The 16,497-nt window shown below is 39.4% G+C and overlaps 1 protein-coding gene across 2 annotated transcripts in view; it reads right to left on the bottom strand.

Annotated features, from left to right (window-relative positions):
- The window catches only part of SNX25 (sorting nexin 25), a 78,639-nt gene that overhangs the window by 41,200 nt on the left and 20,942 nt on the right, over nucleotides 1–16,497 (bottom strand). The window contains exons 4-5 of one of the 2 annotated variants that reach the window (XM_071556324.1): nucleotides 4,951–5,123; nucleotides 3,911–4,097 (exon numbers count right to left, since the gene is read on the bottom strand). The exons of the other annotated variant lie outside the window; for it this stretch is intronic. Coding sequence (XP_071412425.1) covers nucleotides 3,911–4,097; nucleotides 4,951–5,123 — 360 coding nt within the window. The remainder of the gene's footprint in view (nucleotides 1–3,910; nucleotides 4,098–4,950; nucleotides 5,124–16,497) is intronic. 2 annotated transcript variants of the gene reach the window in all.

Raw genomic sequence — 16,497 nt, 5'->3', positions numbered from 1 at the left:
TAACTTTGAAGAAGTGATTGTACTTGATAAACTGGACCATTTATGGCCTCGTATCCACCTTACTTCTACCTTCCCACTTTAACCTCCTACCTGTTCTTTATTATATTCATGCCCTTCCCTCATTTCTAAAGTAAAAGATGATACAGAGCTAGTAATAACAGTCTTTCTTACCATGAATACCTTTCGCTGCTGTAATAATAAATAACAGAATAAATATACTGCTGATCTTGAAAGCAGAATAAATACTATTCACCAGTTTTTTTCCTTATCACTATTTGCTCTCAGCTGTGTTTTTCACTCATCATGTCTTTTTTCTTTAGTCGTCTTCTGACAAAAAAAGCAAATTTGTTTCACAGCTGATGTGGAAGAAAATCATCTTTTGTAGCAGACCTCCAATTAATCGATGCTAACTGCAATCTAAGGGGAAATTAAGGTGAAATTTCCCTGTTTAACAACTTCTTCTTCAGAGACATAGGGATAACACACTTTGTGAAAACTTGATAATATAGGAATAAAAGTCTGCTTTCATTCACAACAAACGATAAGGAAATGAAACATTATAAACAGTGAGTCTGAAGGACATTCATAGATAACCACATTTCTGTAAAAGTTTTACTGGTTTGTTTGGGGTTTTTTCCCAGACAAATTCAAGTTTTCAGAAGGCAAAGTTATGACAAGAAAAGAAAAAAAACCAAAACAAAATAGCTCCTCACAAATCAGCAAATTATATTCTATGAAATGGATGTTTTGACAAAAAAAAAGATGTTCTGCTAAGAGAACCACTACAGATACTAACAAACTATGAATTCAAAAGTATCTCCAAAATTAAAAATAAATAGTTCCTTCACCATTTAAGTAAGTTCTTAAAACAAAACCCATAAAAGAAATGCAGAAAATCAATTCAGTATTTCTTCTTAAGGTAATGCTTCCAAGCTAGGAGAGAAACAAGATTTAGAAAATCCTAGTACCATTATTATCTTTTCAGGGAGAGCTATTTGCATGGCAGAGAGCTTTTACACTTGCTTACGAAGAGATCTGTCTATACAGCCTCCTTCTCTTTTCTGATTTCCTTGCCAAGAAAAACACACACCCTTCACCCAAAGGTTTCCATTGATCCGGCTGGCATTTTTCCTGCTTTCCCCCACCACAAATACCTGGTTTTAATCACAAGAAAGCCTAGCAAAACTTTGTTAATGAAATCAGTATGGAATGATGCCTTATGGGACTTCTCTGGAGTACAGTCACGTGCATTCATCCAGGAGCACCCAGGAGTCCATGCCTTCTTGACTGTGGTCAGTCAAGAGTCTCAGTAAATGTTTGTCAATGTCTCGCAGCCTCTTGAACTGAGCAAGGTATTTTATGTTTATTTTATTAAATAGATAGGAATCAATCTGAAAAGATAAGCATGGCAGGAATGTTTCGTAAAAAATAATGCGTTTCGTAGCAGCTGTAGTTCTTGGGATAAATTTCCCTCTAAGCTAAGCCTACAGAGAAAATTGCTACTACTTATCTCTGTTTAGCAAGATTTACTTGACAACATCAGGAGTAACAGGAGGAGGCTTACAGGTCATGACTGCCATGCACCAGTTTAGAACAGGCACTGAAAAATTATTTCCAAATAAAACCAAATAAAGGAATTCTTGATGAACAGAATATTATTACCCAGAATAGCATCTAACTGGGAAACCTGCATAAGCACAACATGCCAGTAATTTATTTGTATTCAGAAAAGAACTGGAAGCATTTTCCCTACTCCTATGACTCCAACAGACACTTACCATGCTCCTCAGTGATAACTGCACAGCAGCTCATTTGTTTCTTTCTCTTTAACTCCTTTTTTATAGATTTTCCCTGTGGTTCATGGAGAATTACAACTATGTATGACCCCTTTTTTATAAATCCATATATACCATATAGGGACCTCTGTTTGGTTTTCTTGATGCAAATCTGTAAAATTTCACTGGTTAATCCTGAAATCTTTGCCAAATATACTACACAAATTTGAGATGACTGCAGGTTGGCCCAGCTCTCTCTGAGTGCTCCCACAGTGCTGGAGCACAAATAGAACAGGAACACACCCACCACAAGGAAATGATCTTTAACCACCACCCCAGAGAATGGTTCTATACAGAGGAAGAACACTGCCTCCAAAATCAAATACTGATTCTCTTCAAAAAGAAGATGCATTTTCTCAGACATTCTCTATTCAAATACGGAACAGCTCAGACTGAACAACATTTTGTAGGGTATAGAGGAACACATTTCAAGATGATGATAGTTGGACTTCACGGGCTAGAAAGTTAAAACATAAGTGCAGCCAATACCACATTATTTCATAATCCAAGTCTGCCCTCTGGTATTAAAGAACACAATTTCAAGTGACCTATCAGCTAAAAAGAGAACACACTGAGCATTAATGTGCTTGAACAACAACAACAGAAGAATTGGGTTTCTTTTGAAACAAGCAGACCCATTAGCGTGATTATACTAATAAATATGTCATTTAGGTTTTAGGCACAGTCTAATAGAGACATTCTGCTCTCAGGAAAGACACACTGTCCCAGAGTAAAGAGCAAATTTTACAGCAGATGAACAATAAGTAGCCAAGCAACAGAATCACTTCACCATCACCTAAATGTATTTTCCTATCTCAGAAATGCAAGTGGTTTCAGAATCAAAAAGGAGAACAAGAGAAAGTATGATGTTATTTATGCAGCCCACATGCTTCATCTTGGTTAGCCATCTCTTGGCCTGATCAAGCAAGTCTAATAGTAGTTCAGGGTCACAGCAGAATGCACCAAACAATGTCAATATGCCTGGGTATTTCAGATGTTGCTGCAGCCATTTAAGAAGACAAAGCTGACCTGCAGCAGCAAGAGAATGGAGTTGGGAAGAGATAAAAATACCAGCTCTGGCTGGTGCTTAGAGACTGGGACAAACACTGGAAATGGCTTCAGCAGTCCTCCAGAGCTTTGCTCTGCTCAACAAAAAACAACTCAAGGACATCTAGGGAGGTTCTAAAACAGTAGTACCTCTATTCCCTGCTTCCCAGTTACTTGTTCCTTATCTTTTCACATAAATCAGAAATCAGAGCAGAAACAGCTCAGCTATAAAGATAAGGCAAGCATAAACATCTGGCTCTTGGGCAAGCAGGCTTGAGATGCAAGTAATATGTTGAGATGAAAGATCTAAGGAGACAAAAATGGATGGGGGATGGAATTCTGAAAGTGAGCAGGTGCTATTTGCATTAGAAAAGGGGAACATCAAACAAACTCATGATACCTAGGAGCTCAGTGGTGGTTTTTTGGTCTTTAAGGAATTCTTCGGAGTCCATTAACAAGTTTGAGAAGCATGCAATTGGGAAACACCTCCCTGCAATAGTCCAGGAAAACATCTCACCCAGTGGTAAAATGTGCTGGAATTCAAACCCCTCTTTTCATGTCACGGAATCACAGCAAGCTGTTCTGAATGCTCAGTGTCTCTAGGGTCACTACAGTTCAGAGCCACCAGACCACCATGGCCAGCCATAATTAATACAGATCATCAAGAGATAACCAGACGTACTACTGGAAATTCAACATATTATTTCATCTAACTCTGCAGAGGCAAGCTGTAAAGTAGAGTCCAGTATGCCTTTCCTACTTTTCAAGCATTTACATCTTTCAAAATACAGTCATCTCCAGTATACTACTAAGCAGAATTTTTATGCATTTTCTGCCTGTAAGCAAAAATGCTGACTATATTAGAGATCTAACAAATGTTGTGGCTCATCATCCTTACTACCTCTGCTTCATCAAACAAAAAGAAATCTAAAATTAAAAAGAAAAATCACAATTCATTCAAATCTCAGTAACGGGCTGGAAAAGAAGCATGTTTAGTTTTGAATGAGCTACAGTGAAACATTAAATACCTCAGTTGTTTCAGGAACTCAACATCAGCGCTACTGTTAATGAGCTTGATGAACTCCTCATAGGAAGGAGCATATGTATAGTCTTTCTTCTGATGCTCATTCATCTGTTCTCTGTACTCCAGCTGGCTGAGTAGCATTCGGTTAATATAATCTGGATCACTCAGCAGTTCCACAACTGGTTTCAGCACTGAAGAAGAAAAATATTTTAAAACAAAATCCTTATGGTGAACAACTGCTGTCTTTCAAAAGAAAATTGCAGACGAAAGGCAAAAGTAAGTATACAAGCTGATAAAAATCCAAAAATCCAAAACCAGTTTTCTGGACTACATAGTATACTTGAGATTGCAAGGACCTTCTTGACAAAACTGATTATTCTATTGCTCAGATTGATGCACATTGACAAAACTGAACTCTATTTGAAAAATTTCAAGTTTTTTGTTCTTTCTGCTGTGTGCTTAGAAGGCTATGACATATAGCCACTATAAACAAAAAGTGAAAGTAAACTGAATCACCTGAGACTTCATACTTTCTGAATTTCACTTCAGTGACACAAAAAATGCATAGTGTATTTATTATCACATTAAAGTATAACTTACAAAATAAAAAGCAAAATAGAAATCCCTCAATTAAAAAAAACTACACTGGATAAATCAAAATCTAAAATAATGAATTAAATCTGATATGACAGTTATAAACACATCCTTCAGTGTATGGATTCTATGTATCTGAATATAATATAAAACGACTGAATTATTCCTATAATCACTAAAAGTAATGCCAAGGAAAACTGCAAAAATGTTTCTCTATGAAAAAAACAGAAAATGGGAAAAGACAAATTGTGTTTTATCCTGAAATGTGCTAAACCACCTCATATCAAGTCAGGAGAGTTCATGCTTGACTTTGAGAATATAAAGTGTCTTACTGGTTAACACAGAAATTTCATTTCAGAATGTAAAAGCAGAGCATCAAGACTTATGCGTAATGAAGTTTGTAATTGCTAATATTATACAGGTGCATATGGTTAATGATTTTTGATCTACCTTTTGTTGCAAGTATTTCTGCAAGGACTATGCGCAAGGTGACAGACTGGACATCCTTTGAGGGGAGAAGACAATACACCAGAACTTGAGCACATTTTTGCAGGAATCTTACTTCTTCATCAGAGCTCCTCAAGCATGAGTGCAGCAAAAAAGATCTTGGTGGATCTTCCTGCCTAAAGGGAAAAAAATTTAAAAAAAAAAGGCAGGAAAGAAAAGAGAGAACTTACAGACCACTTATATCATGATTAGTCACTAATTGATAAAATGCTGCAGCATGAAGCGCTGGGTGGATGCTGTGCAGCACTGAACACACACAGCAAGATGCTGCTGTGTTAGTAAGCCCATGATAGCACACTGTGTTGTTTGCAGACTCCTCACAAACGGGTTTTCAGATAACAGCTCTGAAAGAAACAAGAAGCAAACGCCCCCACACCTTGATTCTGTGCCCAATACTGTCTATATCTAGTCACAGGTGCCAATGATTTTCTGGACTTCTCAGACCACATTTGACTGAACTCCTTAGTACAGGTCACAGCTACACCATTTCTTTATACAAAAATAGCTGTAGAAGCTGTAGAAACAAGATACCCTAGCAGTTCTGTCATGGCCACGTGCCAGATGTGCTCCAATCCATCTCAACAGCAAGGTCACCAAGTCAGTGGTTACAGCGAGACAAACACAGTGTGACCCAAGAGGTGCTCCGGTAATTTACAAAGGCAGCCAGGACTGGTCTTCAGCAGAAGGCTCTAAGTTGCTACAAGGGCTTGGATCTATCACCTCTCATACCAGTGACTCTTCCCATTTTCCAAAACATTTGCTTTCTTCCCAGAGCTGGAGGTTGCTGTCCTAGTTAGAGTCAACTGACTGTTACTCACAGAGCTGCTCTAAGCCCATTGCCTCTGTATGTGAAAGAGTGACCGAGAACTGTATAGAGTCAAACCAAAAGTTTTCAGTTACATACCACTATATGGCCACTAGTGACAGGCAGCATTGTATAACAACTGATTTTTGCCTGTTAGTTCAGGAGGATGAAAATACATTGGAATAGGAACACTAAGTCTAACTTTGTTCTAATAATACAAGCAATTTGTCTTAAGGTGACTAAAATGAGTTTCATAACTAATTTTCAGAACAAGATGAATATAAAAATGACATTTGGTTTTGATTTGACTAAAGCCTCTAATTCAATTACAAATCAAACATTTTGCTTGCAAATGTGGATCATGAAGGAGGCTTCAATTGTTATAAGAAAGACAAATTTCAAAACAAGTCCCTTGGAACAGCTTGGATGTAAATACTCTGTTCTGAAGAGCAGTGGTTCATGAAGATGATGTGTAATCTTCATTATCAACCAGCTCAGGTGGTGCAGCTGACTGAGCTCAGAAAGCTGTTTATCTTGTTCTGGCAGGATCTGTCCTCTGTGGCAGCTGAATACATAGCTATTTTCTCAGTGCATATTCCTCTTGCACATTCCATACATATCCTACAGCCTCCTCTACACCACATCAAACATTTCACATAACATTCTCCCCTAAAGGCATTCATTATTTATCCAAAACCAGACACACCCCAGGCAGATCACTGACAGACAAGTCTGGGTCATTTACCTACAGTCACCTCTTACTGTGGAAATAAAGTCTTCATTTTCCAGACAGATTGGTCCACCCAAAGTCAGCCACCAAACACGGCCAAAAGCATATGCAAAATGCTGGCAAACAGGATGACTTACAGTAAACACAGGCTGAGAAAGACCTTTTATATCTCGAGTGCAGCCATTAACCCAGACCTGCCAAGTCCACCACTAAACCAGGTCCTTAAGTGCAACAACTACATGGATTTTTAACACTTTCAGGGACAGTGATTCCACCACTTCTCCAGGCAGCCTGTTCAAATACTTCACCATCCTTTTAGTGAACAAACTTTTCTTAATAATCTGAACGTCCCCTGGCACAACTTGAGGCCATTTCCTTTTGTCCTATGCCTTGTTACCTGTGGGAAGAGGCTGACCCCCACGTGGCTACAACCTCCTTACAGGCAGTTACGGAGAGCAGTAAAGTCACCTCTAAGCCTTCTGTTCTCTGGGCTAAACAACCACAGCTTCCTCAGCCACTCCTCATAAGGCTTGTGCTCCAGACCATTCCCCAGCTCCACTGCCCTTCTCTGGACACGCTCCAGCACGTCAACATCTTTCTTGCAGTGAACTGAACACAGGATTCAAGGTGTGGCCTCATCAGTGCCAAGGAGGGGGATGATCACTTCAACTGATTCCTGTGTACTAACAATGATACACAGTTAGAACTAAAAGCATGTGCAAAGCATGAAACAGACCCATAATGCAAATAAAATTTCAGTGAACTGAGATTAGTCTTCTTTGTCTTTAATACCTCTCTACAACTCTCCTGAGGAACACCAGTCTGTTTGGGACTGCACACACTGGAGCATTAACTGCATCTATAGTATTGCCCATGCAAGAGAAGTCTATCTCCCCATACTACAGATTTATTCCCAGTCAAGAGCCAATGCACGCAGCTTTGCCGAGTTGGATCTATGCCAGGATTTCTCTGACACAATCAACAAAACACAAGTGGAAAATGCAACAGAATAAACAAGTGCATAGGGAAATATTTTATTCTTGTCCTTCTAATTTGTCTAATGTGTTCTTCCCTACAGGAATGTAAGGAACAGAATTGCAGTCTCCAGTTCATAGGCCACTTAGTAAAATTTCAATTTTTTTCTGGAGTTCTCTCCATTACCTAAGAGGATGATTCTCTAGAAGAGGGGTTCTTTCCATGGTTTTCCTAGCCAAACTGTACCTAAATTGATCTAAAAAGCAAAAAGGAAAATTTTTATGAAAAAATAGAAAAATAGAGTCTTCAGGAAATTCAGCTCTAAACAAGCCTTGAATATCAGTGCCAAATGGTTGCGTCAACAAATCCTGCAGTTTTCATTGCTGTTGGGTAAGAGAAATAAAGGGAAGACTGAAAGCAGGAGAGGACGCTTCAGGGAAGGCTTAACAGCTACAGAATAAATCAATATGCCAGTGATAATACACACAAGACATACAGACATATCCTCCTTTGCATGTATACAGGAAGCATTACACTTCTATTTGTTTCAATATTACCACTGATCAGCTTGCAGGGAAATACAGCGTGTCAACAAAAGGTCTGCCCAATAAACAGCATCCCTTTTAACTCAGGCCTCCCCTTCACTGATACACATCAAAAAAGGGAGCAGTAAGTAGTTACTGATGTATTAACACCAGTGCTCAGCTGCCAAACTGTGTCTGTTTACTGTCTTGGAGCAGGAGCTAAGATGTCCTGACCGGGCCTATTCTTAAGGCTTGATATAAAACTCAGACCTTCAGCTCTGTGGGAATGTGGCACTGTTCATTCTGTAGAAACCAATAGGAAAAGCAGAAACTTAAGTGCAACCCACATGCATGTACCCAAAGCAGAGTGCTGCTACATCTCTCCAGTGTCAATAAGGATATTAAGCACTATTAAATAATCCAAATAGTAAGTGAAACATTATTTCTTTTCCTATCTAATTTTGAACACGTGATATTAGGACTATGTGGTTGGATTTTCCAAACAAAAGGTCACTTAATAATCACAGAAAACTCTGAACCAAAACTGTGTACAGGTATTTTTAGGGAAAGCTTTTGAAGTCCAGCCAATCACCCATACATTCTGAGCACAACTGTGTGAATCAATATAAATGTGACACTCTAGCAAACAGTTCCAAAAGAGGCATGATACAAGCTTTGCGAACCAGGCTCATCTAATCTGCTTTAGGCAATACACAAATGATGGCAAGTGGCAACTCAATTCATTTGTGTCTTGTTGAACAAACAAGACTGAAGTAATAGTGACATATATTGGTCTATCAAGATGCATGCCACTTCGGTGATTTAAAACAGTAGACAGAACCTTGCCCAAGTCTCTTTTCTGTAATTTTCATTTTAGGAAAAGTCTGCTCTGAATTTTTAAGACTATCCAATACATTTTCATAGTGTCAGAAAGCAAAGGGATTTCTTTCAGCTGCCTCAAAGCACTGGAAGGTAAAGCAGCAGAGTATGAATACAGATCCATAGATAAGCCCTGCCAAAGTGAATTCTTTTGTACCAGGTCTGTCCTAAAGTGTACATTTTCTTCAGGTAAAAAAAAAATGACATCTACTGGAACTGTGCCCTGCTCTGAGACTGCTTTGTGCAATTACTGACTGTGTGTCCTACTGAATGTCATCAATACTAGGACTTTACCCCTTACTGCTGCAAACCTGCAAGTTCATCCAGCACTTTTTATAAAGGAAAGAAGAACAGCAGATTTGCTGTGGTATTCCTGAAGGAAAGCAGTTAAACATTACAAATGTCATAGAAATATCATTTCCCATACCATAATTAATCAACTCTGTCCCAGTATCAGCACCTCTTTAATATCAATTTTTCATTTCTCAGGAATGCAGAACCCACAGCTCTTCTGTAACATTGAGCTATCACCTGGGCTTTCCGGTTTCCTAATACAGGGACCTCATGGAAAGGACTCTCTCATCTTCCTAGGATCTTCTCTAGATATCCACATTTTTTATTAGGACCATCTGGAAGCTCCCTGTATTGCAAAGACTCTTTACAGTCAGGAGTATTAAAAGACTCTTGGTATTTGTGATTAGGTGTATGCTTTTGATGCAAAGTGTCTTTGACAAACATAAGTCAGTCTGCTTTGAAATTAGGAAGCAAGCAATTAAATAAATTATACACACATCCACACACACCCCTCTCCCCTAAGAAAAAAACTCCAAAAAGCAACAAACCAGAGTGTCTTTAAAAAGCATTAACAACTCCTCTACAGGAAATCACTTAAATAATTTAAATAAATAAATAAAGGGGTCACAAAGTGTTCCCATCAGCTTCGCTATTTCTTTAGTCTTTCAAGAGAAAGTCTTGCAGAGATACATTGAAGTCTCAATCAGTATAATTGTGAGCTGAAGTGCACATGCACACTCTAAGTGACTGGCATCAATATATTCAACATTCACCATGCACTTTCATTAAACTGATTCTGAGAACTACCAGAATCACAGGCAGGCTCCATCGCTTCACCTGTATCACCCTCAGAGCTCTAAACTTCTTGACAGTGAAGCAAAGGAAAAATTTCTTGATCTATTTGTCCTTTCTAAGAAAGACAAGAAACAAATTTAGACCTTTACAAACCAGTACAACAAACACACCTGGAAAAAGTACCTACTTAAAAAACAAAACCAAACTAAACCACAGCTCTAAAAAGAAACCACATCCAACACAGAAAACACAACAAAAACATGGACAGAACCAAACCCAAAATTTCCACAGTTGTCATTTTATCATGATAAATCAGCAAGTATTATAATCATTTCAACTGTGAATAAACCTGTTATTTATACATGCCACAGTTACCTCTTCCAGGAAAAAAGCATTTGAGATGTCAGATTAGTAACAGACACAAAGAAGATATGAATGAATGCCACAACCTGTGGTGTGACCACATCAGCACCAAGACACCTTCATGCTTACTGTGGTGTCTAGGTTATACTCAATCATTAACAGAAAACCCAAACTTCCCACACTGAAGCTTGAAAGCAGTGGTGAGGTTTAGAACTGGTGCTACCAATGGGTTGACTTCAATAATGTGCCCTGACCTTGGCTTTTCATGACTATTTTGTTCTCAGCACTTTCATACAGCTGTTCCTATTGCAACAATTATCTACAATTTCATCCTAATCCCCTTGATACACCTTTCCAAAGGCTGAGTGTAATAAGCATTTCTGGGTATTCCTGGTTTGTGGGTGGCAAATGGAATTATAAAAGGAAAACAAGACCTGTGGGAGGTGTTTAGTTGCTACCCAGATAGGATATAGGATTAACCAAGTTAAATCTCAAGTGCTTGCATAAGTCCTTTTGCATCAGTCTGCTCTTGATCAGTTTGTGGTGGCAGCACCTTTTATTTTTACTATCCTATAACAATACATACTGTAATCACAAAAAACTGAAGTAATATATCCTCTACATGCAAAGGTATTCACATGGGCCGAGAAAATTACAAAAGGAGTTGTTTTCTCTCCTTACCCTGTCAGTAATACACAGAAAACAAAAGGAATATTATAAACACATTTATGATACAAACATTAATGCCCAAACTGCTTACCATACTAATCACTGAATTTCCCCACAGCACTTCCCTCCCTCACACTTTCCAAGAGCTTTGAGCCCTTAACTATGGGTTCTGAATCAGCCCTGGGAGTAGCCTGGAGCCCCAAGCACTTATGTTGCTAAGTCTGGGCACATAAGCACATAAAAACACTACAAAGTATCTCCTATCAGATGTTGTGTAGCAGTCCACTTGCCAGAGGTAGCCTGTAATATCAGATATTCGTAGTTGCAGAAACCAATTCTTCCTCTGTCTTTGGGATCAAAGGTGCCCCAACTGTAGGTTAAAACCAGCGAACACTCAAAAAAAGTAGGACAAAAAAAACAGTAGTAGCAATAGTAATATTACTAATAATAACAACAGTAATAATAAATCAATGTCACTGAGATCTTTTCTCAATGAGATTTCCTCAAAAAGCACTGCTTGTCAGGGTGTTCAAGAAGAGGCAAATATTATCATCTTCAAAACCTACTTGCCTACTGTGCTAGTTTTGGCTATTGCAATTTTCTTTACAGTAGCTCTTTTAGATTTGTGCTTGAAAACCACGTCAATAATACAGAGATGGTTTTGTTATTGCTGAGCAATGCTTGGACAGCATCAAGGCCCTTTTCTGCTTCTTGACTCACCCTGCTGCTGAGGGTGCACAAGAAGCTGAGAGGGCACACAGCACATAAAGGGGAAAGGAGGAGGAAGGGGGAAGACACGTTTGGAGTGACGGCATTGGCCTCCCCAAGTCACCATTGTGTGTGATGGAGTCCTGCTCTCCTGGGGACGGTTGAACACGTGCCTGCTCATGGGAAGTGGTGAATGAATTCCTTGTTTTGCTCTGATGGTATGTGCAGCTTTTGCTTTACCTGTTAAACTGTCTTTATCTCAACCCACAAGTTTTCTCAGTTTTCCAATTCCCTCCCAAAGCCACTGTTGGGCAAATGAGTGGTTTGCATAGGGCTTAGTTGCTGACTGGGGTTAAACTATGATACCTACTCACCTCATGTATGCAAATCTTATTTTACCTATGCTGCACCCAGCACAGGACTTTATTTATCAGATGTTAATAGTTCTGTAACAATATATGAGGCAGTTACTCTTAGCCCACAGTAAGTGTAAGGCAACACCCTCTTCCTTTCATGTGGACAGCTTCACAGAAAGACTCTTACTATGTGTTTGTACCTTGCCAAGTCCTTCTGATGCTGACTATTTCATCTAGAAGAAATGCTGTCTCTTGCTTTCAACAAACATATCATGCTACCAGAGGAAGACTACCTTCCTGGGATCAGGTAATTCTAGCCGATACAAAGCACACTGCCACCACAGACAACACTGCACCCACATACCAATACAGCCATTTCCATCACTGTACACCACCATACTCAGCTCAAAGTCCATCCCTGATCACATAAAATAGCATTGCCAGTATTCAGCTTGCTTATATTCTTCTTAAAGTAGCCAAGGAAAGACTCTTGAACAAAATGTAAAGGAATGAAGTAATAAAAGGTGCTATGAAACAAGAATGGACAAATACTACCCTTTTTACTCTGCAGGATGCACTTGGCTAATCCTGTTCTAAATGCACTCCCGATTCTGTACAACAGAGGGGAAAAGATCAGTGGTTTCTAATAAAATAAATCCAAGGCTGACTTTTCCTTCATGTCTCAAATTCATAAACTATCTAATGGTGGACACCAGGAATGTCTACACCAGGCTAATACTAGAAATTAAATGGCTTCCTGTCTAAAATATTCTGAAATGCCACAGGTTTTCTAACTGAAAAGTGACAGGACTCTTTAAAGCCCCAACTGGACCTCAAAGTATACGTCAGTGATACATGCAAGGTGAAAAACTTGGAAGCTGCCTTGCCTACACAGGTTGCATTGTTCTGTCACCCCAGAAAGTTCTGCCCATGGCTAGAAGAGTGTTTCTGCCCTTATTTGACTCTATAGAAGTGTCTGACATGCACAGGAGAGACAGCAACCATGAAAGACAGCCAGGGGACAGCATGAAGAGTAGGGAAAGAGACCTAATACTACCAGGGTTCTACCTCCCAGTGCCCTGTCTCCCATTGGCCAGCATGGAAGTGGCCTCTCCCCTTATCACCAACTCATAGAATGCTTTAGGGTAGAAGTGACCTTAAAAATCATCTAATTCCAAACCCTCTGCCATAGGCAGGGACTCCTTCCACTAGACCAGGTTGCTCCAAGTCCCATTCAACCCAGCCTTGACCCATGCATCCAAGGGAGACATGCTCTCTCAGCACTTGCCCTCATTTGTTGGCCTCTGCTGGCCATTTACCTTGTGCTGTTTAATACTAAGCAGATCCTTACAACAGTTAGATAAGCCAGAGGGAAAGCAGGAGCCAAGGGAAAGCCTGTAGCATCCTTCACTGTTCTCAAAGGTCTCAGCCTGCTTTCATCCCCTCAGACATCCTGGTTGATCACAGGTTGAAGTTAATCAGTAAAAGCAGAAAAGTAAAGCTATTTGTGTGGCTGACGTGCACCCAGTGACAAAACACATGAACTTCACTCTGAAAAAACAGACATCTCTGTCCTTCTGGGCACAGGCAGTTTCTTTCTTCTACTTCAGTGGATTTCCCTGTTGTCATATAAGGAAATCAAGACAAAGTGGCTCAAGTGGCAACATCTCCAGAGACAGTACAAGAGGTATTTAAAGCTTCATAAGCCACTACACAATAGACAAAATGCCCTTTGCTCTAACACTGCAGTATAAACTCAGCAGCAGAAATGAGATGCAGTGCTTCAAGAGGCACCACAACAGGAAAGATATCTTGCCCTAACTAGTCTCTGTTCCACCATATTTATCATCCAAAATTAACTGGATTCGTTATCAGAGACACAGAGGGAAACATGTGAATCCTAATTTAAATTTATTACTGTCTTTAAAGCATTAACAGAAAGCAAAGCAGACCAAGGAGGTCTGTGTTTCCTATATTAGGAAGATGAATTTTCTGTGTTTGAACTGTGGCAATTGTGATTTAACCCAGCAAGCAATCGAACACTACACAGGCATTTGCTCACTCCACTGCCCCTCACAGTGGGATCGGGGAGAGAACCATGAAAAAGATAAAACTTCTGACTTTGGAGTAACCTAACTGCAGCCTTACAGTACCTGAAGGTACTGTGACTCTATTTCTTGAGATAAAGAGAGTTTAACAGAACAGAGATGTCAGGGAAATTAATAATAGTAACAGAATTAGAATACACAAAGCAGGTGATGCACAATGCAATTGCTCAACACCTGCAGACTGATGCCCAGTCAACTCCCAGGCAGCAGCTCCCAGACAGCTTCCCTCCTAATATATGTACCAAACATGACACCATACAGAATGGAATATCCCTTTGGCCAGTTTGGGTCTGCTGTCCTGGCTGTGTCACTCCCAAGCTTCTCATGTCCCCCACCCCTCAAGCCTCCCTGCTGGTAGGGCAGTATAAGAAGCCAAAATCCTTGACTTAGCATAAACATCGCTTAGGAACAACTAGAATATCAGTGTGTTACCAACATTATTCTCATTCTACATCCAAACCACAGCACCATACCAGCTACTAGGAAGAAAATTCTATCCCAGTTGAAACCAGGACAGCAATATCGAAACTAATTGAAGGCTTCCAAGCTAGAAGGGACATACTTTGTAATTCTCAGTCTATAGCTTAAAATATCAGCATATTCTAGCCCAGTAAATTCCACAGCAGCAGGCAATTTTGTAAAAAACTCAAATTATTCCTAAAACCACAAATTCTCCACTACCAGAATATTTGCTGTGCTTTCAGGTCTATTATATGCACACTCAGATCACTCGGCAGCACAAATTCCATTTGCAGTGTGTGAGCACAATGACACCCTTCTGCTGACTTTGCCATAGTACCTACAAAGCATTTAAACCCTCTCTCCATCTGCCAAGAAATGGTGAGCCCTGTGCAATTTCAAAACAGCTCCCTGGAGCTTTTGAGCAAGTTTGGAAGAGGAGCACAAGGATATTCTAGTGCTTCACAACTTGCGTCATGCAGGATCGTGTTGCTGATCTGTCAGGTACATTAAAACCAGACCTTTCTCCTTGTAAATTCACAGACTTGCAGCCTGTGAAAAACAGTCAGTGGGTCCAGTTTGAACTTCTACAAATTCTGCAGTTAGAGCTGTTGGGCTGGAGTTTTTTGTTTGTTTTGTTTAAACCACTATCATATTAATCCTTTATAGGATTTTTTTCACTACCATGTTAATGAATCCTGCCTTATTCTGCACTGACTAAGGTGCATTTACCACTCTCAAGTAAAAAGTTAACTGGAAGATAACCAAGAGAATTCATTTTAGCTCTATACAGTGGAAATAACAATCCAACAAAGACCAGATGAAGTGGTCATAATTCTCAGTAGATAAGAAACCTCATCAATAATCAGCATCAATAATATTAAATAATTCTGCAATTCTAGATACTACATACCCAGCTTCAAACATAAAAACATTCAGACTTAAAAAACCCCCAAACATCAATATCCCAATAGCAAGTGCTTTACTGTGATAAAGGACTAGTGCAAGTATAATACTTACAAATCAAGGACCTTCACCTGACCAAGAGATTTCTACCACATTCCATAGCTAAAAGAAAATAGTATCTGGAATCCATTGCAAGATTGCTGCAAAGTAAATACACCCTTATTTCTTCTTTTCTTGAATGCAACTACCTTTTAGTTTCTTTTCTATCTTTATTTTTTCTACTCATTATCTTACTTAGAGCTGAGATCTACTACAAGTATGTTAACCGTATCTTCTGCTCCAGAGCAGAAAGAAGTGACAATAGTAACAGACAGATTGGTCACTGACAGAGCACTGTTGATCTGTTTTTTCTGAGGGGGTGTCAAAAAAGTGTGGCTGTAACTGTAGGCAAAACAACTTCACAGAATAAGTTATATAGTCTAAATCTGAATGATCAAAGCATATTTCAGTTTGGATAACTGAAATGTAGGTAAGCACAGACATAAGCCCAAATTCCATGCACAATTAGACAAACTGTGCATTCAAACATGGGAACTGCATAGCCTAAGAGTTCCCATTTGCAATTACAATTCGTGTGCAACTCTAGTATCCAGTGCATAGCTGACTTTTTCAAGTGGACAAAGAAGGGAAATTCATTAAATTAGCAAGATAACCTAGGGACATAAAGAAAATACAGCCAACAATTTTTCCAGTAGAAAAATCTTGCTACTGCAGGACACGCCATGTAGAGAAATCACAAGCTTTGCTTCCTGGGGCTAGAAGAAATGAAAAGCTGAATGGAATTAACCCTAGTGCTATTTTGGGAAAGATGCAAATAACAATCTTCTTGTCTGTTGGCTGCTCTGATAGCACCCCTTCT

Source organism: Pithys albifrons, chromosome 5, assembly GCF_047495875.1.
Source record: "Pithys albifrons albifrons isolate INPA30051 chromosome 5, PitAlb_v1, whole genome shotgun sequence".
In the NCBI taxonomy this organism is placed as follows: Eukaryota; Metazoa; Chordata; class Aves; order Passeriformes; family Thamnophilidae; genus Pithys; species Pithys albifrons.
Note: the sequence above shows the minus strand (reverse complement) of the source record. Positions and strands in the feature narration are given on the sequence as shown.